This window comes from Corythoichthys intestinalis, chromosome 6 (assembly GCF_030265065.1).
Source record: "Corythoichthys intestinalis isolate RoL2023-P3 chromosome 6, ASM3026506v1, whole genome shotgun sequence".
Lineage (NCBI taxonomy): Eukaryota > Metazoa > Chordata > Actinopteri > Syngnathiformes > Syngnathidae > Corythoichthys > Corythoichthys intestinalis.
The window spans coordinates 51,304,330-51,331,064 of record NC_080400.1 but is presented as its reverse complement, the minus strand read 5'-3'; the positions used below and the strand labels follow the sequence as shown (position 1 = coordinate 51,331,064).

At 39.9% G+C, this 26,735-nt stretch overlaps 3 protein-coding genes across 3 annotated transcripts; all 3 read left to right on the top strand.

Annotated features, from left to right (window-relative positions):
• The first annotated feature begins 1,203 nt into the window (after window positions 1-1,203).
• LOC130917086 (coxsackievirus and adenovirus receptor homolog) lies at window positions 1,204-2,605 on the top strand. Its single transcript, XM_057838173.1, has 3 exons — window positions 1,204-1,233; window positions 1,368-1,439; window positions 1,925-2,605. Exons 1-3 carry the CDS (start codon window positions 1,204-1,206, stop codon window positions 2,603-2,605), a joined length of 783 nt encoding a protein of 260 aa, XP_057694156.1.
• A 3,017-nt stretch (window positions 2,606-5,622) lies between these two features.
• Window positions 5,623-6,955, top strand: LOC130917555 (uncharacterized). The gene has a single exon (XM_057839100.1). It carries the CDS (start codon window positions 6,052-6,054, stop codon window positions 6,937-6,939), a length of 888 nt encoding a protein of 295 aa, XP_057695083.1. The 5' UTR covers window positions 5,623-6,051; the 3' UTR covers window positions 6,940-6,955.
• Window positions 6,956-20,847: 13,892 nt separating this feature from the next.
• Window positions 20,848-21,699, top strand: LOC130917085 (coxsackievirus and adenovirus receptor homolog). Its single transcript, XM_057838172.1, has one exon. The coding sequence runs from the start codon at window positions 20,848-20,850 to the stop codon at window positions 21,697-21,699; it is 852 nt and encodes a 283-aa protein (XP_057694155.1).
• Window positions 21,700-26,735: the final 5,036 nt, after the last annotated feature.

Genomic DNA, 26,735 nt, shown 5'->3' with positions numbered 1-26,735 from the left:
CCTCACTCGTGAACAAAACCCCAAGATACTTGAACTCCTCCACTTGGGGCAGGATCTCGTCCCCGACCCGGAGAGGGCACTCCACCCTTTTCCGGCTAAGGACCATGGTCTCGGATTTGGAGGTGCTGATCTTCATCCCAACCGCTTCACACTCGGCCGCGAACCGCCCCAGTGAGAGTTGGAGGTCACGGCTTGATGAAGCCAACAGCACCACATCATCTGCAAAAAGCAGAGATGCAATGCTGAGGCCACCAAACCGGACACCCTCAACGCTTCGGCTGCGCCTAGAAATTCTGTCCATAAAAATTATGAACAGAATCGGTGACAAAGGGCAGCCTTGGCGGAGTCCAATCCTCACTGGGAACGAATTCGACTTACTGCCGGCAATGCGGACCAGACTCTGACACCCGTCGTACAGGGACCGAACAGCCCTTACCAAGGGGCTCGGTACCCCGTACTCCCGGAGCACCCTCCACAGGACTCCCCTAGGCACACGGTCGAACGCCTTCTCCAAATCCACAAAACACATGTGAACTGGTTGGGCGAACTCCCATGCTCCCTCGAGGACCCTGCCGAGGGTGTAGAGCTGGTCCACTGTTCCACGGCCGGGACGAAAACCACCCTGCTCCTCCTGAATCCGAGATTCGACTTCCCGACGGACCCTCCTCTCCAGCACCCCTGAACAGACTTTACCGGGGAGGCTGAGGAGTGTGATCCCTCTATAATTGGAACACACCCTCCGGTCCCCCTTTTTAAAAAGGGGGACCACCACCCCGGTCTGCCAATCCAGAGGCACTGTCCCCGATGTCCACGCAATGTTGAAGAGGCGTGTCAGCCATGACAGCCCTACAACATCCAGAGCCTTTAGGAACTCCGGGCGGATCTCATCTACCCCTGGGGCCTTGCCACCGAGGAGCTTACCAACCGCCTCAGTGACTTCAACCCCAGAGATCGAAGAGCCCACCTCAGAGTCCCCAGACTCTGCTCCCTCAAAGGAAGGCGTGTCGGTGGAATTGAGGAGGGCTTCGAAGTATTCTCTCCACCTACTCACGACGTCCCGAGTCGTGGTCAGCAGTACACCATCTTCACTATACACAGTGTTAATGGTGCACTGCTTTCCTCTCCTCAGACGCCGGATGGTGGACCAGAATTTCCTAGAAGCCGTCCGGAAGTCGTTTTCCATGGCCTCGCCGAACTCCTCCCATGTCCGAGTTTTTGCCAGCGGAAGTCGCGGTACACAAAGCCGTCTGTCATGGCGGCGGAGGCGTGTCAACAAAATGCGTGACGTCACGATGACAGGTCCCTTTCAACTCTTTGATGCTTTGATCTTTTCATTCCTATATAAGTTGTTTTTTCGTTATAATTAGTACACCAAATGCCAAAGAAGCAGACAAGTGTTGCTGTCGGTGGTGTGCATCTTCCTTCCTAAAGTTAAACAGGTAAGAAATCCTATTTCCTTTTATTGAGAGACATAAGAATTGTTTCCACATGAGCGAAATAGTGCAGTGTTAACTTTTTTTTCTTTTAATTTCATAGTCTAAGCATAGCTGACTGATAACTTTTACACTTGTAATAATGCAATAAACATGTTATTGATGGAAGTGTTGATGTGTTTTTCATTATTATCTTTTTTTTTTTTTAACACTTGTAATGGGAAAAAAAAGATGTCCTCCTGCTTTATAGTGATAGGAAAAAAAACATGAAATACATTTGATTAATTCCAGTATGATTTTGTCTTTTACTTGCAGGTGTATACATGGCGATGATGTGGCACTTCCTTTGGCCTTCTGTCCTCCTGGGAGTGTTTTTCAACATTTGTCCAGCATGCCCTCTGGAAATCCAGAAGGAAATGAACCACTACTACGTCGCCAGGGGGTCAAGTGTCCAGCTACCCTGAGCGTACACTCACACCGTGGACTCTCAGCGGTACACGGAGGTCTCGTGGAGTATCGAGTCTGCAGACCAAGAGGAGCAACCCATCATTTGGTTTACTGGCGGCCGCTTGTATACCGATTTGTACAAACCAATGGAGGGGAGGGTCCACTTCACATCAGCCGATCCCCAAAATGGAGACGCGTCTATCATCATCAAAGATGTACGTCCGTCTGACACGGCGATGTACCGCTGTCTGGTGAAGAAGTTACCAGAACTGGACCAGAAGATCTTAGACCTGACAGTCATTGAGGCACCCAGTCAGGCTCTGTGCAGTGTGGACGAAGAAGACAACAGTATGACGCTGAAATGCAGCTCTCTGCAAGGCACCCCACCTTTGCATTACATCTGGTCCAAGACCAGCGGAAATAAGGTCTTGCCTACACAGGCCATTGTCGACCCCACAGGAGCCACCTTGCATTTCAACAGGCGGGAGTGTGGAAGCTATCGCTGCACGGTGGAAAGTATGGTGGGCACCAAACACTGTGACCTTCACCTAGACTGTTCGCTGCCCCTGGCCAACAATGTGAGCAGTCCACGATTGCTGACAACCACGGCAGTCGCTGCAATCGTTGTCACTATCACCACACTCTTCATTGTCACAGTTGTCCTTGCCGTATTCCTCTACCGCAAACGAAAAGAGCAACACCAGGACGTTGAAATGGAAAAATAATTTGATGTTGTTCATTTGTTAATGTTTGATAACAAATTGTTGACATTGTTTGTTATGTTAAATCTTTTACCGCAATGGCATTTTGATTTTTATCTCACTTTTGAATCTATTAAACAAGTTCTATGTTATTTCTAGTATGTCGGTTGTGTTTTTATATATATATATATATATATGTATATATATATGTGTATATATATATATATATATATATATATATATATATACATATATATATATATATATATATATATATAAATGTAGAAATTGACAGAAAACTGTAAGGTTACACTTGGGGGAAAAAAAACACATTTTTTAAAAGTAAAACATCAACTTTATTTTAACACCTAATGGGAAACTGAACTGGACTGATCATGAGTTAATGTAAAATAAATAAATACGTAAAAAAAAAAAAAAAAAAAAAAAACTCGGTAGCAGTAGAAATTATGGAGGGGTCCACCTTCAAATAAAGAATATTTACAAACAAACGCTGTAGTAAACTATAAAGACAGGTGATACCACACTACTTCAAGCTTATATTCCTCCTAATATTAGAAAAATTTGTTAAATTAATAAAATTAAATCTTGACTTTAATAATATGTGCGCTACACTGCCCCTAAGAGGCCAGACTCCCACGCAGCAGCAAATCAGTAGTTATTTTTTAAATTGTTTTTTATTGCAATTATTAAACATTAGTTTCATAAGTAATTTATTGAAAACCCGAGGCAACACAAACTCATATGACACTCATGAGCAAAAAAAATTGGGTGGGCTATCTTTGAAAAAACAGCTAGATGTATTTATTATCTATTTTTGAGGGACTTTTTTTTGTTTTTTAAATCTCCAAATTGTTCAGATTTAGTGATTTGAAAGGTTTATGTGTTAAGTGTTGGATTATACATAAACTGTGTTTTGACCGCACATGAGTTTAAAAAAAAAAAAAAGTTTGGTCTTGGCATTTTATCATTATACCATGGGTATAAAAAGTCGTCGCATTACCGATCAAATGTATTTGTTAATTATAAAGTATAACAAATCATTTAAAAGTTTCTACGTTTAATGTGTCCTATAACCTGCAACCTCAATTAAGACTAAAAAGCATCCTAGACGTACAGACAGACCTGCAGCCATATACCTGTAAGCAGCCTCTAAATACTTCCAAATAAATATCCGTTATTTTAAGAGAATTTTTACTGGAATTTCTTGAGGATTGTGTGCTAATACTGCCATTCAATGTAAACTGTTCATAATTTCCTCCATCTTGTCTTAGGCCAGTGCTTCTCAATTATTTTCTGTTACGCCCTCCCCCCGGAAGACGACAATGTTTCGCGCCCCCCAACTCTCAGCAACAACAAATAGTATCATTTTTTGATATTTTTTTTTATTATTATAAGTACACCTCTGCATAATGTTTTGTCCTTTTAATATTAAAGAGAAAAAGCTAATATCGATCAACTTATATAATTGTATCACGAGATAATAACAATATAATTAAAATAAATAAAGTATAACTTTATTAACATTGTTTTGTGTGTAACAGAAAAGGCCTAAAGTGCCTATGACAGAAAAAAAGCATTTTTATATCATATTCCACATGATATTTTATGCCCCTGAATGAAATGGACCATTTGGATGTGTGTGGACGCGATCGATTTATTTATGGCGGAAAACACTCAGGTGACTTGAAGTTCTGCTCTTAGACCTCCATTTTGGCCAAATTTCAAAATTGTCTGATATGCATGTGTAACACAGTAGTTCTCTTTTGGTGCTGCTAAGAATGGAACACCTTATTATAGTTAGGTTCGACTCAAGGAGCAAGAGCAACTAAGAAAAATATACAAAAACAACATTTATTAAACTATTATAGAACAATATATAACAACACCTGAACCATGTAAATCAAAAATATTACTTGGTTGAATAGTCCCTTCACAGCCTATTGCTGCCGTCCTTCAATGTCCGTTCTCCTATTCAGCGTATGTGTGTACTACCCAGGTAGTGTGACTGTATAATGTATGAAAGATTTTGTAGTGAAGGTGAGCTTATCTGCTCCCAGGGTGATGCTCCAAAAGTTCGTTGAAGTTGAAGAAAAATGGTCGTCTTCAATCCTGCCTTGAATCAGGCCGAATCCTCCTTGACATCAGCGCTGTCACTCCGATGTAGATCCAGCAATAAAAAAAAAACAATCTGCATATTAAGGACTTAAATTAATTTTCAACCAACCATTTAATGTATAGCATGTCATCTCCCTTTTATATCCATCACATATAACTTCTAATACTGGTCAAAATACGTCGTTTCTGAAATCAAACAGTTTGTTCATAAAGTATACAGTGACAGATACTAGCTCACATGTAGCAATTTCTTTCCAGATTGGATCTACATACAACATTAACATATTTGTATATGAAAAAATAACATTCATTCATTTTCCATGCCGCTTATTCCTCACGAGGGTCGCGAGGTGCTGGAGCCTATCCCAGCTAACTTCGGGCAGTAGGCAGGGTACACCCTGACACCTTACTATATTTCCAATTTCCTCCGATTGGTTTTTTTTAGACAAAGAAAAGACACAGTATTTTGTAACTCAACTCTACAGGAAAACGTGTCTATCACATAGCTGTTAGCATAGTAGCATACAGCATAGCAACTCACTGGAGTCTTGTATCACACAGAATAACTCAAAGTAATTCGCCCATTAGTGCAGTCTGGAACTCGTCTGCAACAAAATCAACCTTTTATGGTTTCACGTACATAAAATTGAACAAATTATTTATTTATTTACTAAACTATTACCAGTTTCTCTTTTGTCTGAGTCTTGCTCGCGCTAGCATTAGCAGTTTCTCCATTAGCATTCATAGCATCTCCATTTCCCAAAATGCAATGCTCATACCCCCACTTTTAGTGTAATGCCTAATCATGTAGTGCCATCTAGTGGATATTTCAGTTCACAACAGTCATCTAAAATACAGTTCTTAATAAAAAACCATGAGCTGTACTTTTATCAGTGTTATATCTGTGTGATACATCATTGGAATGCTTAAAATCTTAATTTTCTGGGGGAAGAAAATTTTTAACAGCAGGGCATTTAAAAAAAAAAAAAAAAAAAAAAATTTAAACAGCAAAACCCGAACTGGAGGTGAGAGCATGCGAGAGCAGAATTACAGACGCCATGACTTTAACGAGATATTATCACGTACTTACCTTGTTTCGAATACACACATCCGGTGAGTGTATCGTTTGTTTGTTAGCGCTGCTACTAGTCGCTAATCTCCTAGTGCTCCTCAATTTGTTTTATCCCACGGACACATCGGAGAATCGATCCTAGGCTGGTTCGGCTCTCCTAGTGCTCCTTAATTTGTTTTATCCCACGATTTAACAGGTCGTGGATTAAAACTACTCTACTCTCCTCTTTAGCTCTATCTTGCTAGCCTAGCTTATCCGAGCTATGGCTAGCCCTCTGCCTTCTTCCTCCCGTCTTTTCTGCTCAGTGTGCTGTATGTATAGCGAGCACCCTGGCTCCTTCGTCGAGGGCAGTAGTAGCTGTAGGAAGTGTAGCTTGGTCTCAGGGTTGGAGACCAGGGTTTCTGAGCTAGAAGCACGGCTCTGCACTCTAGAGACGAAAGCTAGTCCTAGCTATAGCCAGGTAGTGGCAGGGCCCGCAGGTCGTGCTTGCAGTAGTAGGATTGCTAGCGCAGTTAGCCCCCCAGCGAGCCCCGTGCAGCCGGGGGAAATTAAGGACGGATTTGTGACTGTACGGGGGAAGCGCAGTGGTAAACGCACAACCTTAGTGCACCAGCAGCTTCACGTCAGCAATAGGTTTGCCCCCCTCAGCGACACACCGGCTGAACCAGACACTCTCGTAATTGGAAGCTCCATAGTTAGAGACGTGAAGCACCCGGCGGTGTCTGTCAGGTGTTACCCAGGGGCCAGAGTCGGTGACATCGAAGGAAACCTCAGGCTCTTAAAGCAGAGTAGGAAGAGGTTCCGCCGTATCGTGATTCACGCAGGCGGTAACGACGCCCGGCGGAGACAGTCTGAGGTGCTTAAATTAAACGTAGCCTCGGTGTGTGAACTTGCTAAGTCGATGGCGGACACTGTAGTTTTCTCTGGTCCTCTGCCTAATTTGGTCAATGATGAGATGTACTCTAGATTCTCATCATTTAACCGCTGGTTGTCTAGATGGTGCCCAGAAAACGATATAGTCTTTGTTGATAACTGGCACGCGTTTTGGGGCAAGCCCGGGCTCATGCGCCGAGACGGCATTCATCCGACTTGGGACGGTACTGCTCTCTTAACTCGAAATTTGGCCGCCAAACTAAGTCTCCCAAAGTGACACTTCAGAGTGGGGGCCCGGGCGCAGTGTTGTAGTGTAAAACACAACTCTGTTAGTAGTGACCACTCGCCTCTTTCCGAGCTGTCACAAATCCAAAATTCAGGACAGAAGATAGAGACTGTGTCCGTGCCTCGTATAGTGAACAGGGGAAAACAGAGTACTATAGGAACGAGACCAAAGAATTTAATACATATAGTCCCTGATAGCAGTGAAAATAAAATAGCTCGTAATAAATATATAAGATGCGGATTATTAAACATCAGGTCAATCTCGCCCAAATCTCTGTTAGTTAATGACTTAATTGGGGATTATAATATTCATATTTTGGCCCTGACTGAAACTTGGCTTCAGCAGGATGACTTTGTTAGACGTAATGAATCCACACCCCCAAGTCACGTGAATTTTCACACAGCTAGAAGCACGGGCCGTGGAGGGGGGGTGGCAGTAATATCACACTCTTGTTTAGGTATTAGCCCAAAAAGTAAAGCTAATTACATTTATAACTCCTTTGAAAGTCTAGCACTATCAATTATAGATGCTAACTGGAAGAACCAAAAACCAGTTCTTTTCATAGTGGTTTACCGTCCCCCTGGTCCCTACTCACAGTTTTTGTTAGATTTCTCTGACTTTTTATCTAGTATTTTGCTAAGCTGGGATAGAATTATAATTGTAGGGGATTTTAATATACATGTTGATGATGAAGGTGACTCCCTTGGTAAGGCCTTTAATGACCTACTAGATGGGACTGGCTTCATTCAAAATGTAAATAAACCAACTCATAGTCACAAGCACACCCTGGACTTGATTTTAACCTATGGTACGGAGATTAGTGATCTTAGTGTCCATCCCCACAACCCCGTACTGTCTGATCATTTTCTAATTACCTTTCAGTTTGTGCTTCAAGATAATCCGCCACTAGTGACTAGAAGTCAGATGAAAAGGACATTAGGTGATCGCTCTGTTTCAGAGTATAAACAGATAATTCAGCCTATATTTGCCTCCATGTCATCTAATTATGAAGCAATAATGTCCGGCCTTGCTGTTAATGACGAGTTTGTTGATCGTGTTATGTTTACGTTTCGTACTACCCTCGATGTCGTCGCCCCCTCCAAATTAAAGTTTGTCAAGCCGAGACGAGCCTCTCCCTGGTATAATGCTGAAACACGCTCTCTTAAACAATCGACACGTAAATTAGAAAGACTTTGGCGCCGTTCCAACACAGAGCACACCCTCTCTGCCTGGAAACACAGCTTAGTGACATATAAGCAGGCCTTGCGTACGGCTAAAACCAGATATTACTCATCCTTAATAGATGAAAACAAAAATAATCCTAGGTTTCTGTTCAGCACTGTAGCAAGGCTGACAAACAGTCACAGCTCAATAGAACCTCATATCCCAACCACCCTTAGCTGTGATGACTTCCTAAAATTTTTTAACAATAAAATCGCAACTATTAGAAATAAAATAAATGAATCACTTCCAGTTATTAGGTCTGATAAAGTGCAGACAAAGAATTCGGAATCTCCTATAAACCCCTCTAAAATATTAAATAACTTTACCACTGTAGACCAAATCGATGTAATTTCAATTATAATGTCCTCCAAACCATCAACGTGCCTCCTCGACCCAATCCCAACCAAACTTTTTAAAGAGACCCTGCCTCTAACTATTGACACTATCTTAAATATAATAAATACCTCATTAGTTACTGGCTACGTGCCACAGTCCTTTAAATATGCAGTTATTAAACCGCTCTTGAAAAAACCTACTCTTGATCCTGATATTTTGGCCAATTATAAACCTATTTCTAACTTACCATTTCTCTCCAAAGTCCTTGAAAGAGTGGTAATTAAACAGCTCTGTCAGCACTTACAGGACAATAGTTTATTTGAACATTTCCAGTCTGGCTTTCGAGCTCATCATAGCACTGAAACCGCATTAGTTAAAGTAACTAATGACTTGCTACTTGCCGCTGACGTTGGATTAGTCTTGATCCTGGTTCTGTTGGACCTGAGTGCAGCCTTTGACACAATCGACCATAATATCTTATTGCAGAGATTAGAATGTGACATAGGCATTAGAGGAGCAGCCCTCTGCTGGTTTAAATCATATTTATCTAATAGGTACCAGTTTGTCAATGTAAATCAGCAATCATCATCGTACTCTAGAGTTAGTTATGGTGTGCCGCAAGGATCGGTCCTCGGGCCCATCTTGTTTACGCTGTATATGCTTCCTCTAGGTAATATCATCAGAAAACATAGCATTAACTTTCATTGTTACGCTGACGACACACAACTGTATTTATCAATTAAACCTGAGCACGTCAGGCAAGTAGAAAAACTAAGCGCCTGCGTCCGAGATATAAATACCTGGATGAGCACTATCTTCTACTTAACCCTGAAAAGACAGAAGTCCTTATAATAGGCCCGAAAAGTGTGAGAGACTCTTTAGCTGCCCAGATAGTCACTCTGGACAATGTAAGTGTAGCCTCCAGCGCCACAGTTAAAAACCTAGGAGTTTTATTTGACCCTGACTTATCGTTTAAAGCACACATTAAACAAACCTGTTGAACGGCTTTCTTTCACCTGCGCAACATCGCCAAAATTAGAAATATTTTATCTAAAAGCGATGCAGAAAAATTAATTCACGCGTTCGTTACATCGAGATTGGATTACTGTAACTCCCTACTTGCAGCTTGTCCTAAAACCTCTCTAAAAGGTCTTCAGCTAGTCCAAAACGCAGCAGCAAGACTTTTAACAGGAACCAATACAAGAGAGCACATCACCCCTGTGCTCCAGGCACTTCACTGGCTTCCAGTCGAGTTTAGAATTAAATTTAAAATACTCCTTCTTACATTTAAGACCATTAATGGGTTGGGGCCATCTTATCTCACCGATGCTCTGGTTCCATTCCGCCCCAACAGAACACTCCGATCTCAGAATGCAGGTCTACTGGTAGTTCCCAGGGTTTATAAAAGTACTGTCGGAGCTAGAGCCTTTAGCCACCAAGCCCCTGTTTTATGGAATCAGCTTCCAGCTAGTATTAAAGAAGCCGAGACAGTCTGCACATTTAAGATTAGATTAAAAACGTTCCTTTTCGACAAAGCTTATGGTTAGGCTAGTTGAAGTCGGAGTAGACTCACAGTTTAGTCTAAGCTGCACTAGAAGCTATAATGCTGGGGGCAGTACAGCCACTGAGTTCTATCTCCTTTTCTTACTCTACCTACCACTTGTCTTACTTTATTTCTATTTTCCAACGTTAATATCTAGTTGTCTAGTCTCTTCATCACTAGTCACCTGGTGTCCCCTTTCCCCCCTCCCCTCTGGGGAGGGGCTATTTTTCAGCTACAGCCTCCTGACTGTCCGGACCCCTGGCTGGATAGACGTCCTCGCTGCTACCCCCGTCTCATCTGACTAGAGGGACCTCTTCTTGCTCCTTTACTCCACTGTATTTTTACGGACTATAACTTCGCTTGCTAATTCCCATTAGCAGTTCTGGGGTTCCTGTCTATCCGTCCTGGGAGTGGATCTCTCCTGACTGTGGTACTCCCCAAGGTTTCTCATTTTTCTCCCAATCGACTCTGGAGTTTTTGGAGTTTTTCCTTGCCGGCATGAAGGGTCTTAAGGATAGGGGATACCCAGGACTTGAACTGTATCTAGCAACAAAGATGAATATCTTTGTTGCTTCATTTCTAACTGTGTATCATATTGCCTCTGTAAAGCCCTTTGAGACTTCTGTTGTGATTGAGGGCTATACAAATAAAATTGAATTGAATTGAATTGAATTCAATAACTCCATGTAGCATGTATCAACGAGTGTCAAGACACAGCTGTGAATGGCCACAGCTGGATTTTGGGGGGATTTTATGGGTGAAACATGATAATATAACAAGGGTCGCGATGCAGAAATCGCAAACATCAAAGAGTGGTCGAAATGTTCTTTTTCATATATTTACCCTTTTAAACGTTTTTTTTTTTTGTTTGTTTGTTTGGATCGATTATCATCTAACATATCAGAGAAAATGTGACAGTAACAAAAAAATACAATTAAGCGACAGTTATGAGGTAGATATCTGTGATTTTTTTTACAGACACCATTTTTTTCATTGTGACGTAATTTGTTTAAAAGTTTGAAATATGCAAGTGAATAATTTTTAAAGTCGTTTAAAAAAAAAAAAAAAAAAAAATTAGACACCAATTAATGTTTCTAAGCTAAAAATGATAGACATTTTGAATAAAAATATAATTAATTACCTTCGTTTTATTGCTGGGTGGAAACAAAAGCAATTGGGCGACGTCTGTAAACGGGGGCTTCTGGGGTAAAACGGACAAATTAAAAATGGTTCCGGGGCTTAATGTGCCATGAATCTGCTATGGCAGCATATAGACATATAGTTCTATCAAACACAACACTTGTTTTGGCTTAAAATACAGCAGTTTCTTTTAAAGAGGTGTGCAAGAGCAGAAACTGCTTTTTCAGTCTTGTCTGTGTTTTCCGCCTTATTCAATTTTTTTAATCCCGCGCCATGGAAATTAGTGACTTCTGTTGGGTCTAAACTTACTTGTATCTAGCAAAATAATAAAGACCTAGAGGAGGGCGGAGAGAGAATCAGACTTGAGACGAAAATAAAGCTTTTAACACTGACGGCCGTCAGGAGAAAGATTGATGCGTGCCGTGGGGGACGCAACAAGCTTATCTAAACCCTCCCCTGAGAAGCGCCAGCCTTTTATTAAGGAGTTGGAGAGCATTCATTGCACATGCGTAAGTTTTGTTTTATCGAGATGGTATCATTTACTGAGAACAGAAACCAGAATGAAACATTATGGTGACATTTACTGAAAACAGAAACTTTACTCCATTGTGTAAACACTAAAAAGCATAAGTGAATAGAGAAAACAATCATAACACCTAGTTTTAAACACACATTATTGCATTTACTATTATTGTGAATATTGTTAATACTGTTATTGTGCAAAAGCATTAAAGCACATCTCACATTTCCCTCCTGTTGTGGGTTTAAAACTTTTCAGCTTTCATCAGAGTTAAACATTCCTGAGAGCGGGGTTGGTGTCAGACCCGTCAATTATCCATTAGCAGGAGTTATGAAAATGCCACGATAGGGGCGAAAAACCTAAGCACGTAGGAAAAAATTCCCCTATTCCCTCCCCATTAGCACTAGGGACGAGAGCAGCTTCATTGCCATGGCTTCATGGAACACAAAACATTGAAATAATATGGTGAGCAAGTGTATATACAGGCTGGAATACTTTTGAACGCCATATTTCAGCGATTTATGATCGCCGCGTCAGTGTTATTTATCAAGAGTCCATAGGGTTGCAGAGTCGGGATGGCCAAAATGGGGAAACTGCTTTAGACGACATTGTCCGTATCGTCACTGTCCAAATCGTTCTGCTTTAGACGAGAGTGTCCGACTCGTCCCTGTCCATATCGCTCCACTTTAGACGAGAGAGTCCGACTCGTCACTGACCATATCGCTGTCAATATCCTCTGAGTGATCTTGGGCTACGGACTCGTACTGGACGGTGTGGGCGATGAACATGGCGCTAACCTTCTGGTCCATGTTCGAGAGCACGTGGTTGATGATAAACTTGCAGAGGGGCACACAGCAACAGGAGAGAACGAGAACAACGGCCAGGATGGAGGCCATTGCAGTGATGGCGGAGATGACGACGTTCCTCCAGCTGCCAAACTTGTCCAGGAACCACTTGAGGATAGCATTCTCAGGAACTCCTTCGTTATGGTGAAGTTTCTCTTTGAAATCGGTGAACCAGTCCATGAGCTGGGGGATGGAGCCGTTCTTGGCGGTGTGGAGTGGGACCATGGTGCAGCACTCTCCTGTTTGCTTGATGAAGCTGCATAGTCCGCCTTTCTCTGCGAGGAGCATGTCCAGGGCTTCCCTATCCTAGATAGCCGCAAGGGAAACCGCGTGCAGTTGCTCAGAGTACTTAGACTGTACCAAGTTGGTATAGTTGTAGAGAACCTTCGTCGATGAGCTTGGCCTTGTCAGGAATGTTCCTCGGCTGCCGGATGGTCTTGATGACTTTAGGTGAGGTCGGGACGTTAGGAATCAGGGCCTGGTGGACTGGCGTCGCTAGGTCCTTCTGGCAACTGGAAAGACTTTCACTGCAGTCGAGCTGAAGCCCACCATCTCGTAAGGACCGTCCCAGCGTTCACTGTCCCATCTGGCACGCTGCAACACTTTCAGGAAGACCAAGTCTCCGACCCGCACCTTGAGAGTCTGTGGATCGGAACATTCTGGCAGATCATTGTTGTCTCAAACTTGTCTTTGATCAAACTGTTTCCCTATGTGAGCTGGAATGCTGCCAGAACCTTTAACAGGTCCTGGGGTTAAATCTAGCAGTCTAAAAAGTGGCAAAGTCTTTCCTTCTGCATCAGTCTGTTACTAATTTGTCCAATTTGTCTTTTCCAATAGTCTGGCAAACTGGGGTCTGTACATGCAATCACTGTTTTTTCGTCCTCATGTACGCTAGAAAAGATCTTAACTCATCTAGAAAATACATCTATTTTTCCCCAGGCAATATCTTTTCCCCAACACTCTATTTAGTTCAATATAATACATGTGCAATGTATGAAATAGTTCAGTTGGTTCTAGAAACCTCCCTCTTTTTGGTCTCTCTTAACATTGTTTATGCAAAGTAAACACTGAAAAAAATTTTTTTTTTTCCTTTCCAAGTATGAATTGAAAACATTGGGCCACAATTGTCATAGTGTCTATTAACCAATTATTAACCAACTCAGTCCTCCCCCCTGTAGACACTTGACAATCGTGTGGCTCTATTCAGCTGCCCATATGATCAATAATTTTGGTAGAAACCTTTCATCGCCCATTTTTGCTTTCCTGTTGACGATGCTATGTTTTGATAGCCTTTAAATTTCTGCAATTAGTGCCTCAACTGTTTTATCTAGCCCCCCGAGTGGGAGCGTCAAGTGACCAATGGTATCAGACGTCATCATAAGCCTCCACAACGAACTGGGAAGTCTGATCAGTTGCTATTTTGTATCTTCCCAGTAGATTGTGTGGCCAGTTAGGTGCCATGACAACTATACACATTGGGTCTGGATCTTCTTTGGGTTCACTTATCGCATTTAAAGTTGTTTTCCCTTTAGCTGACATGACGCGGATTGTTTTATTAAACGTCTTAAACGTGCAATGTCTTTAACGCACGAATGTTCCGCTCCTGAATCTACAAGAAAAAAGTTGGCGTGTTTCCCATCAATATTGTCATTTCCGGTCTTTGTCTATAGTTTATTTAATCAACTAAGAGGTACAGATCAACCTCCTCCGTGGGAAGGGCCTTCTCCAAAGCCGCACCCTCGGAGGTGCGATCCTCCTCCAGTCACGCCCTGCGTCTCGAATTTACTTTGTCTTCGACCCGGAACATTCACCACCTCCCCTTCGCTTATGTCTTCTATCTCACATTCCTTTGCCAAATGTCCCCTTTGATGGCACAAAAAAACCCTTCTTTCTGACATATATACTGTAAGTCTGTTTACTTAGTTAGCTTCTATAGACTCCACGTTAAACAAATTCCACAAAATCAACCAAAGGCTAGGTTAATAAATCAAGCTTATCTTGGGAGAATTGTAATCATATATCGCAAATTTGAAAACAATGCACAATCTCTTAAACCCCATACTATTACGGTTACCGTTACTATTACCCTATCAAAAACAGTTTACGTTCCGCAATCAACCCAAAGTTACAGAGTTACAATTCTCCCAGTATAATAATTTCCACTTGGCAAATGCCAATATTTGCTTATGATCAATTTTGTCAGCTCCCATTTTAATCAGTAAATTGAATTTTGCAGCGGCACTAATATATCGCGCAATGTTCCACTCAAACTTACAAAATTGGAATTTTTCTTTGTTTTGGAATTTCTTTAGAGCTGACAAAATGTCTTTTCACCTTCTTTGGGTCACTGTTGAAGATTCATCAACATGTAATCCAAAAATTACGATTCCACGACGCAATTATAATCTATTCAATTGATTGTTTTTAGTCAAAATCTATAATTCTTTAGGATCAATTTACTTCACAAAATATTTTAACTTTCTCTTTTATTCCACTATGGCTTCTCTGCTATTCTTTAACACTTAAAACAAAACCTCTTATAGCATTCAATTCAATTTTTTAATTCCAATCATTTTCAACTGACATCCATATAATTTATAATGGAGGATAATTCAGCAGTCCAGAGGAGAACAAAGAATGTTTTTTCGTGCACTAAAAAACATCCATTTGTATGTCACTCCAGGTTGGTAGAATTATCTGCTTTCATTCAGAAGAATTTACTTTAACAATATCTATTCTTGAATGAACATTTCTAACAATCTGATTTTCTTTTTATCAAACATACTAGCTCTTTGTTTAAAATAAATCTGTTAAGTTTATTTTCAAACAGCTATTTATCAACAGTTGATCTTTTCCTTTTTCAAAACATTAACTATTTTCTTTCTCTTTTAGCCATTCTCTTATTTTCTTTTAAGAGTGTTCTATAAGTTTCAATTTAGCTCAAGTCTATTTTTTTTTTTATCTCTAATGAGATTCCATTTCAAAAATCATATCCTAAATAGTACAAGGGAAAGGCTGGACTATTCCCAGCTGCAATTACAACCTTCCCTTATAATTAATTTGGGCAAAAACCCAGCGGATGCCGTCGAGGACCCCATGTTGCAAATAGGGGCCACCGAAGGGCCGCACTCCTCATGTTGAAAAACTCCCAGTTTTTTCCGATTTTGCACAAAAAACGGTCAGTTATTTACAAACAATTCCCTCGCTTATCGACGCTCGTCTCACACGCCCAAAAATTTCCAAGCCCCACTTCCACAGCTCCTCTTTTCCCCAAACTTATGGTTATCTCTGCCCTTCATGCAACTTACTCAAACCTTCAACATCACAATTCACCAATTATCACTATGAACATGAAAAATCATGAAAGAAAGACACAACGGAGCCTCATAATCAGTCACATGACAACAACCATAGTTATCCACAATGACTTATCATACAAGACAGTACTATTTCAAATACAAATCAACTAATGGTTCACACCAGACCAAAAATAAAAGCATACAAACAATTTGAGCTCAATGACAAACTGTCAACACAGATACACAGAAATTCCTATTCACAACCGAATTCACCTTTCGTTTTTCCCGTTTCATCATTTTCCAGTCTATCTTCTATTGTTTTAGCGACCTTTTGACCCATTTTCGCAAGTTTCGTTGTTTCAATGACCTCTATTTCACGTAATTTCGATTTTATTTGCCGTGCACGGTCTTTTCACGTTTGCTTTTTATTACGCTATTATGTTTGCTTTATCTCGTCTCTGACTCCGGGTTTGGACGTTTTTATAACTTTTTATGGCTCGGTACTTCGGCCCGCTTTCCGCAATATTTTGTCTTTACTTCGCAAAATATCGCCTGTGTGTTAGTCCTCAGTACTTCGAGGATTACTGTTTAGGTAACGTTTTTAGACCCTTTAAACGCACGTAATTCGTCACACAATAGTTCAGTACTTCGAACTAGGATGGTTTAAATTTCAACGGTTTACTTAACGGATGTTCAGTACTTCGAACAATTATGAGTCAGTACTTCGACTTCATAATTCAATCCGCCCCGTATTTAAACCCGAAAGCGTCAACAACTTAATTAAACTTTATCCTACCTCACTCCGTCCTGCCCTGGTTCGTCTGGGACCTGTCACCGGCCATCCGGGTCGTCGCAGGAACAAAAGCGCAGCCGCCCGGTCACGAGAAGAAGGTCGTAAATATCCCGGCGGCGTCCACTGGCCCCGCGGCGGCCCGGAAGGACGCGGATTTTTAGGCCCCGGCTTTCGGCACCAAGAATTGTTGGGTCTAAACTTACTTGTATCTAGCAAAATAATAAAGACCTAGAGGAGGGCGGAGAGAGAATCAGACTTGAGACGAAAATAAAGCTTTTAACACTGACGGCCGTCAGGAGAAAGATTGATGCGTACCGTGGGGGACGCAACAAGCTTATCTAAACCCTCCCCTGAGAAGCGCCAGCCTTTTATTAAGGAGTTGGAGAGCATTCATTGCACATGCGTAAGTTTTGTTTTATCGAGATTGTATCATTTACTGAGAACAGAAACCAGAATGAAACATTATGGTGACATTTACTGAAAACAGAAACTTTACTCCATTGTGTAAACACTAAAAAGCATAAGTGAATAGAGAAAACAATCATAACACCTAGTTTTAAACACACATTATTGCATTTACTATTATTGTGAATATTGTTAATACTGTTATTGTGCAAAAGCATTAAAGCACATCTCACACTTCCTGGATTGAGGAAGAATGCGAATGTGACATCAGCCGGGTCACCATCTCACAATACAGCCATTGCTATATACAGTGCTGGCCAAAAGTATTGACACCCCTGCAATTATGTCAGATAATGCTCAATTTCTCCCAGAAAATGATTGCATTTACAAATGCTTTGATAGTAATATCTTCATTTATTTTGCTTGCAATTAAAAAACACAAATAAGACTGAAATTTTTTTTAATCAATATCATTTTATACAAAACTCCAAAAATGGGCCTGACAAAAGTATTGGCACCCTCAGCTTAATACTTGGTAGCACAAACTTTAGACAAAATAACTGCGAACAACCCCTTACGGTATCCATCAATGAGATTCTTGCATTGTTCTGCTGAAATTTTAGACCATTCTTCTTTGGCCAACTGCTCCAGGTCTCTCAGATTTGAAGGGTGCCTTCTCCAAACTGCCATTTTCAGATATCTCCACATGTGTTCTATGGGATTCAGGTCAGGACTCATTGCTGTCCACTTTAGAAGTCTCCAGTGCTTTCTCTCAAACCATGTTCTAGTGCTTTTTGAAGTGTGTTTTGGGTCCTTGTCCTGCTGCCGGAACACCCATGACCTCTGAGGGAGACCCAGCTTTCTCACACTGGGCCCTATATTATGCTGCAAAATGTGTTGGCTGTCTTCAGACTTCATAATGCCAACACACAGTCAAGCAGTCCAGTGCCAGAGGCAGCCAAGCAACCCCAAAACATCAGGGAACCTCCGCCATGTTTGACTTTGGGGACCGTGTTCTTTACTTTGAAGGCCTCATCCCCCCCGTAAACTCTATGTTGATGCCTTTTCCCAAAAAGCTCTACTTTTGTCTCATCTGACCAGAGAACATTCTTCCTAAATGTTTTTGGCTTTCTCAGGTATGTTTAGGCAAACTCCAGCCTGGCTTTTTTTTTTGGTCTCTGGGTCAGAAGTGGGGTCTTCCTGGGTATCCTACTATAGAGTCCCTTTTCATTCAGACGCCAACGGATAGTACAGGTTGACACTTTTGTACCCTCAGACTGCAGGACAGTTTGAACTTGTTTGGATGTTAGTCGAGGTTCTTTATCCACCATCCGCACACTCTTTGGTTGAAATCTCTCATCAATTTTTCTTTTCCGTCCACATCTAGGGAGGTTAGTAAAAATGGGCTTTACACTTATTGATGACACTGCACACGGTAGACACAGGAACATTCAGGTCTTTGGAGATTGACTTGTAACCTTGAGATTGCCCATGCTTCCTCACAATTTTGCTTCTCAAGTTCTCAGACAGTTCTTTGGTCTTCTTTCTTCTCTGCATGCTCAATGTGGTACACACAAGGACACAGGACAGAGGTTGAGTCAACTTGAATCCATTTAACTGGCTGCAAGTGTGATTTAGCTATTACCACCACCTGTTCTGTCCATTTTAACTTGCTGCAAGTGTGATTTAGCTATTGCCACCACCTGTTATGTGCCAAAGGTAAGTAAGTTCATCCCGTGCCCCAACGAAGACACTGTTGTGATTGAGGGCCATGAACATAAATAATACTTGACTTGCAGTGTTTGTAAGGAATTCAGCATCCACTACTGAAAGTGCTATTATTGTCTATTCATGGGTGCTCTCTATGGGCTGATAGGCTATTAGTGCCATCAGAAGTGAATTTAAAATGCTTAACTTTAGAAAACGTATTTTCTGATTTAACAAATATCAGCCTATATGTGTGCAACAAACAGGTCATAGACTCCCGGCAACTTAAATCTTTAATTTTGTGCACAATTGTTTTGTGTTTTTTGAAAATGACATTGATAATCTTGAACATTTGTTTTTTCAGTGTGATATAGTGCAATTGTTCTGGAGGAATACGCGGAGCTGGTTTCAGTCCAAACAAATTGATCTTTCAAAGTGGACAGTAGATTCAATTAAGTTTGAAATGTTTGGCACAAATAAATATTTGTTTATGTGATCAATGTGATTTTTTTTCTTCACAAATGCAGATACTTTCAAACTAAATCTTGTTTTGAACATTGGATGAATGAGTTTCTTCTTGGGTATAGGTCTCTGAAGCTGTTTAATAAGAAAAAAAAATCCCTTAATTTGGAGTCAGATTGAGAGATTTGACATTTCTTTGAAAAGCCCCGTGATTGTAAAACAGTGGGTGCGTCGGTGTATGTGTGTGTTGGGGTGGCTGAATGCAAAGATAAAAATATTTCGCGAGTAAAGAAAGTTTTGAGTTCGTTATGTCGCCCTCCTTTGGTTAAATTAGACCATGACCATGCAACTGCTTAAAAAATATACAGACTGATTGTCATACGTATAGAATTAAAAAGTACGACATTGTGAAAAGTAGTGGCTATGATACAAATAACCTTGACTTGAAGTTTTCATGCGATCACTTTGTGCATTGTCATGTTTCTTCTAAGCGTTTTTGTTTGTCTGTTGGAGGTGTATGTGGTGTAAACAGGAAAACCCATGGCCCTGACGTCTATACTAGGACAGATAATTTTCTCCTGGGTATTTTGCGACAAATTTTTGATACAAGGCCATTATTCGTCCTAGTGTCGACGTTTAGAGCACGTGTAAACCGGAAAACGCGAGCGCAAGTACGGAAGTAAAGCGGAAGTCGCGGTACACGAAGCCGTCTGTCATGGCGGCGGAGGCGTGTCAACAAATAGCATGACGTCACGATGAGAGGAGCCCTTTCAACTCTTTGATGCTTTGATCTTCTCTTTCCGATATAAGTTGCTTTTTCGTGATGAATTACTACTCCAAATGCCAAAGAAGCAGACAAGTGTTGCTGTCGTTGGTGTGCATCTTCCTTCCTAAAGATAAGCAAGTAAGAAATCCTATTTACTTGTTTTGAGAGACATTGGAATTGTGGTGTTTTATATTGATCATGTTTCCACATAAGCTGAATAGTGCAGTGTTAACTTTTTTTCTTTTAATTTCATTTGATAGTCTAAGCATTGATGACTGATAACTTTTATACTTGTAATCATGCAAAAAACATGTTATTCTGGCAGTGTTTGTGTTTTCCATTTATTTTAACACTTGGGAAAAAAAATTGCTGTCTTCAATTGTATAGTTTTTATTTAAAGAGTAAACATGACTGATTGAAAACATTTAAACTTGGATCGAGGTAAAATACATTTAACTGATGTCAGTGTTATTCTGTTTTCCATTGTTTTTTACATTTATAATGAAAACATGATTGCTGATGTGAAGTCTATGCTTTATAGCAGGGGTGGGCAATTAATTCCACAAAGGGCCGCAGTGGATGCGGGTTTTTGTTCATACCCATCATGAGGACAGCCTTTCACCAATCTGGTTTCTTACAAGTGCAATCAGTTGATTGCAGTCAGGTGCTCCTTGTTTCCACTGAAACCTCATTGGTTATACTGTGTGTGCTGAATCAGTTGGAACAAAGACCAGGACCCACTGCGGCCCTCGAGGACCGGTTTGCCCACCCCTGCTTTATAGTGATAGGAAAAAAAAAAATCCTAAAATGTGTTTGATTAATTCCAGTATGTTTTTGTCTTTTACTTGCAGGTGTATACATGGCGATGATGTGGCACTTCCTTTGGCCTTCTGTCCTCCTGGGAGTGTTTTTCAACATTTGTCCAGCATGCCCTCTGGAAATCCAGAAGGAAATGAACCACTACTACGTCGCCAGGGGGTCAAGTGTCCAGCTACCCTGTGTGTACACTCACACCGTGGACTCTCAGCAGTACACGGAGGTCTCGTGGAGTATTGAGTCTGCAGACCGAGAGGAGCAACCCATCATTTGGTTTACTGGCGGCCGCTTGTATTCCGATTTGTACAAACCAATGGAGGGGAGGGTCCACTTCACATCAGCCGATCCCCAAAACGGAGACGCGTCTATCATCATCAAAGATGTACGTCCGTCAGACACGGAGATGTACCGCTGTCTGGTGAAGAAGTTACCAGAACTGGACAAGAAGATCTTAGACCTGACAGTCATAGAGGCACCCAGTCAGCCTCTCTGCAGTGTGGACGAAGAAGACAACAGTATGACGCTGAAATGCAGCTCTCTGCAAGGCACCCCACCTTTGCATTACATCTGGTCCAAGACCAGTGGAAATAAGGTCTTGCCTCCTCAGGCCACTGTGGACCCCACAGGAGCCACCTTGCATTTCAACATCACCGAGCGGGAGTGTGGAAGCTATCGCTGCACGGTGGAAAGTATGGTGGGCACCAAACACTGTGACCTTCACCTGGACTGTTCACTGCAGGACAACAGTGTGAGCAGTCCACGATTGCTGACAACCACTGCAGTCGCTGCAATCGTTGTCACTATCACCACACTCTTCATTGTCATAGTTGTCCTTGCCATATTCCTCTACCGCAAACGAAAAGAGCAACCCCAGGACATTGAAATGGAAAAATAATTCAATGTTGTTCATTTGTTAATGTTTGATAAAAAATTGTTGACATTGTTATGTTAAGTCTTTTACCACAACGGCATTTTGATTTTTCAGCATTATCTCACTTTAATCTCACTTTTGAATTTAATAAACAGGTTCTATGTTATTTCTAGTATGTCGGTTGTCTTTTTTTTTTTTAAATACATATCTAAATGTTGAAATTGACAGAAAACTGAAAGGTTACACTTAGGGTAAAAAAAAAAAAAAAAAAAAAAAGCACATTTTGTAAAGTAAAAAAAACATCAACTTTATTTCAACACCTAAAAAAAAGTAAATAAAATAAAACGCTGTAGCAGCAGAAATTATGGTGGTGTTCACCTTCAAATAAAGAATATTTACAAACAAACGCTGTAGTAAAGCATAAAGACAGGTGATACCACACTGCTTCAAACTTATATTCCTCGTAATATTTGAAAAATTAGTTAAATTAACAAAATTAAATCTTGACTTTAATAATATATGCGCCACACTGCCCCAAGGAGGCCAGACTCCCACACAGCAGCAAATCAGTAGTTATTTTTTAAATTGTTTTATATTTCTATTATTAAACATTAGTTTCACAAATAATTTATTAAAAACCTGAGGCTACACTCACTCACTTGACAGTCTTGAGCAAAAAATTGGGTCTACCGCAAAAACAGAAAGAACATACCCATTTTCCTGGTGTATTCATCATCTTTTATTGAGGGACTTTTTTTTTATCTTCAAATTGTTCAAATTTAGCTGATTAAAAGGTGTATCTGTCATTTGTTGGATTATACATGAATTGTTTTTTGACCAAACATGAGTAAAAAAAAGAAAAAAGTTTGCTACTGACATTGTATTTTTAAACTGGATATAAAAAGTCCTCCATGTCTGATCAAATGTATTTGTTAAATAAAAAGTGAAACTAATTATTTAAAAGTGTTCACGATTAATATGTCCTATAACCTGCAAAATCAATTAAGAAAAAAAGAGGGGAAGTTAAAAAAATAATTACAAACAAAAAAGTAGTAATATTGTGGTTTCCCAAGTGTGCACATCCTATAACTGTCCAGTGAATGTGGCCAAAAACCGATGAGATTTTAACTCGTAGAATGGAAAGACAGAACTGCAATCATATAGGCTTCCTCTAAATAATTCCAGATAAAATTCCGTTATCCTCAAAGAATTTTCCACTGGAATTTTTTTTTACCTCCGTAGAAACTTGAAGATTGTGTGCTAGTACTGCCATTCAATGTAAACTCTTCATAATTTCCTCCACATTATCTTAGACAAGTGCTTCTCAATTGTTTACTGTTACGCCCTCCTCCAGGATGACTAAAATGCTTCGCGACCCCCCAACTCTCTGCTACCACTGCAAATAGTATCATTTGTTCATGAAATTATTATTACTTTAAGTGCACCTCTGCATAACGTTGTGTCCTTTTTAATTTTAAAGAGTGAAAGGTAATATCGATCAGCTTAAATAAGCGTATTATTAAATAATAATGTAATTAAAATATATAAATTATAACTTTATTAACATTGTTTTGTTTGTAACAGAAAAGTGCGTTAATTTGCCTGAATTAAAAACAAACAAACATCTGAACTGTAAAAATACACTCAATGTACATTTTTGACCATTTGATACTGAAAAATAAAATGTAATAAAATCAATAAATAAAAATAAATTCAAATTGATTAGCAACATTAACTCATGACGATAATATGCCAAACAATTTGACCGAACAAACAAAAATTAATAGAACAAAAAAGACAATGTCATTGGACAGAGGGACAGTTTTTATTTTTGCTGCAGGCGGTGTAAGCTTCTTTGCTATGCATAACAACAATGTGCGTTAGTTGATGCTGGATTTGAACCCACTTTTAATCAACATTGTTGTGATTGAGGGCGGTGAATATAAATATGACTTGACTGGCAATGTTTGTAATGAATGCAGCATCCTTTAATGAAAGTGCTATTGTTGTCTAGTCATGGGTGCTCTCTATGGGCTATAGACCCTACCCACCGACGTCACAAAACCACGTGCTCGCTGTATGGTTCCGCCCACTTGTCCGTCATTTTGTCTCTGTATTAGCATTGGTTTCAATTGATCGAGGAATTTAAAATGCATTTCATGGAAGACCCGGTGCTTTCTGATGCCGTAAACTCACTGGATGTGTTGCATAAAAGGCGTTATGTGGAAAAGCTTCGTTCTATACAGTCGCCAGATCCATATTTGATGCCCAAATCGATGTTTTTCGACCCACTGTCTTCGTCCTGTCTGCCTGACATCTGCTACGCTGATGTTTACAATTATCTTTTCCACACAAAATCAGCCTATTCTCACGAAAATTTGAAAAACTTCAAGAGCTAGGAGGCTTATAAATACTTCGTTGCTGGTTGGGTGAAACAGGTCCTCGTCCACGAAAATTCGGCAGGAATCTATCTTGTGCTTGGAAAGGTGAGTTACGAAATTTTCAATTCAAAATCTTTTGTTATTGCTAACATCCACTGTCAAGTCTAATGTATTTCATGTCGTTTGTCAATGGAGTTAAGGCTTTTAATGTTTATATGGTTTAGCGATAGCACTCTCACTACATACATACGTGTATGTTGTCGGCGATTAGCCTAGCAATGATCTTAATTGTGGTTATTTGTCAGCCCAAAACCCTCTAAGTATATCTTAAATGCATCTTACCGGATATAAAATGACTACTACATAGTCTGTGGTGATTTTTTGGTGCCCAGTTTTCACGTCGAATTGCAGCCGTCCATTTCGCTCTCCTCTTTGGATCCCTCGGAATACGGTAAAACTTCAAGTCTCTCCTTCCATCTTCTCTGTTAGTGCAACCAACAGCCACACACGCCTTCACAATTTTGATTATTAATGTTAAGGAGCAGAAAAACACGCCGTAAATAGGAGGAATGTACGTAGCCGTAACAGGTTAACACTGTTTTGACGGACAATTGGGCGGTACCATTCAGGAGAGCGGAGTTGTGACGTCACGTGGGTAGGGTCTATAGGCTATTTGTGCCATCAGAAATTGAATATGAAATGCTTAACTTTAGAAAATTTAATTTCTGATGCCACGAATATACTGTAAGCCCATATGCATACCTGTCAACCCGAGGCCGTTGGCAATCTTACAAATAGTGACGTATACCCTTACAAATTGGTGACTAATCTTACAAAGTATTTAAGTATGTTGTATTTAAATAATATGAATTTATTGGTAATATTGTAACATATAACCAATCAAAGAACAATCAATATATTCAGCTACATCATGATTACTAAAATTTAACAGTGACTTTTGTTATCATTGTATGTAGCACTTCTAGTGTATGTATGTGTGTGTATGTACGAATGTAACAATTTTTATCATGTCTTTTGATGGCTGCACTTCATGGCACTTCATCTCGCAATTCAGTTTGACTTGAAGGTAGTTCGTTAGTGTGTCCAATTATAAATTAATGTCAATTGATAAAATTAACTTACCGATGCAATCTTTGAGTCAGGGAACATTTGTTTTGTTAATTCTGAGAAGTGATCAGCAATAGTTGCGGGCAAATTGTATTCGGCAACAAATTGGCAGAATAAAATCTCCGCTTTCATCACTTTTCATTCTGCAGACTTCATTTTTATGACCAGTGTTGTTAAAGCTGTAGTGTGAAGTAATTTCATAACATGCCAAATAGGGTCACAATTAAAGTAATTAAACATTGTCCAACAAATAAAGCATGAAAAAATAATTTATATGTTGTATATTTGACAAAATAATCGCGTTTCCGAAGTTCGAGCCTGAAAGGGGACAAACCCGGAAGTGATACGTCACACCGAGAACAGCGATGGCAGCGCTCCATAAGGCCGCCATACAAAGCCCTTCAAAAAATGATTCAAACAGCGATATAAGTGATAGATCGAGCGCAAGGGAGGAGATCCAAGTTTTTGAAAAGTTGGAGGAAGAGGAGGAGGTTGGAATTTTATGTTGGACTGTACATGGGATAGTAGCCAGAAGCTAATCAGGATGCAAACAATGTGCTCAGACTATTTGACATGTACTTGACACAACATGTTGATGACCCCGAAACGCAGTGTCGGCTATAAAATTAACTTACAAGAATATTTATAATAATAATAAGTTGACAATGAGCGTTTTTTGTTTCCCATCATTCTTGAGGGGAATTCTAAATCAGGCTGCTTAGGCAATACTTTTCGCCAAGATCATCATCCGTTGAATATGGTGCGCCTGCCGGTGTCGTGCCAATGTAGTTACCCCAGTCAAAAATTGTATCCCATGGGCGGAGCCATATGGAGGTAGATTTGTGTTTTTATTATTCAATCAAAAAAAAGTTGCTCCAATCAAAATATATATTTTCACCCCCTCCCAAAAAATTCGCATCAATAAAAAAAAAAAAAACAATGTGTCTGAATGCAAAAATAAATTTGAAACTGAAAAAAGAAAAAATGCATGTGAAAGCTTTTTTCCTTTGATTTTTTTTTTTTTTTTTTTGGCATTGAAGCAACTTTTTTGATTGAAGTAAAGTTGATTTGTGTTTGGGCCACATTTTGGCTAGGACATTTTTGTCTTCAACCAAAAAAGAAGTTGCTTCATGAAAAATATATTTTCAAAAAGAAAAATCCCCTCAATCAAAAAAAGAAAAATTTCAATCATAGATAAAGTTTCTGAATGCGAAAAAATATTTGAGATTGAAAAATTTGCATTTGAACACTTAATTTTTCATTGAAAAAGTTTTCGTTGATTGAAGCAATCCTTTTTGTGTTTTGACCATTTTATGGGTAGGACATCTGTGTTTAAATCATTCAATCCCAAAAAAAGTTGCTTCAATCAAAAAATATTTTAAATCAAAGAAAAAATTCACTTGAAAAATAAAATTGCCCTCCCCTAATATATATCTATATATCTATATATATATATATATATATATATATATATATATATATATATATATATATATATATATATATATACACATATATATATATTTTTAAATTATATGCAAAGTAACTGTC

Coding starts and splice junctions, on each gene's coding strand:
- LOC130917086 (XM_057838173.1), top strand. CDS start 1,204: ATGTCCGAGTTTTTGCCAGCGGAAGTCGCG. Junction 1,234..1,367: donor TTTTGCCAGCGGAAGTCGCG/GTACACAAAGCC, acceptor CGTTATAATTAG/TACACCAAATGCCAAAGAAG. Junction 1,440..1,924: donor TCCTTCCTAAAGTTAAACAG/GTAAGAAATCCT, acceptor GTGGACTCTCAG/CGGTACACGGAGGTCTCGTG.
- LOC130917555 (XM_057839100.1), top strand. CDS start 6,052: ATGGCTAGCCCTCTGCCTTCTTCCTCCCGTCTTTTCTGCTCAGTGTGC.
- LOC130917085 (XM_057838172.1), top strand. CDS start 20,848: ATGGCGATGATGTGGCACTTCCTTTGGCCTTCTGTCCTCCTGGGAGTG.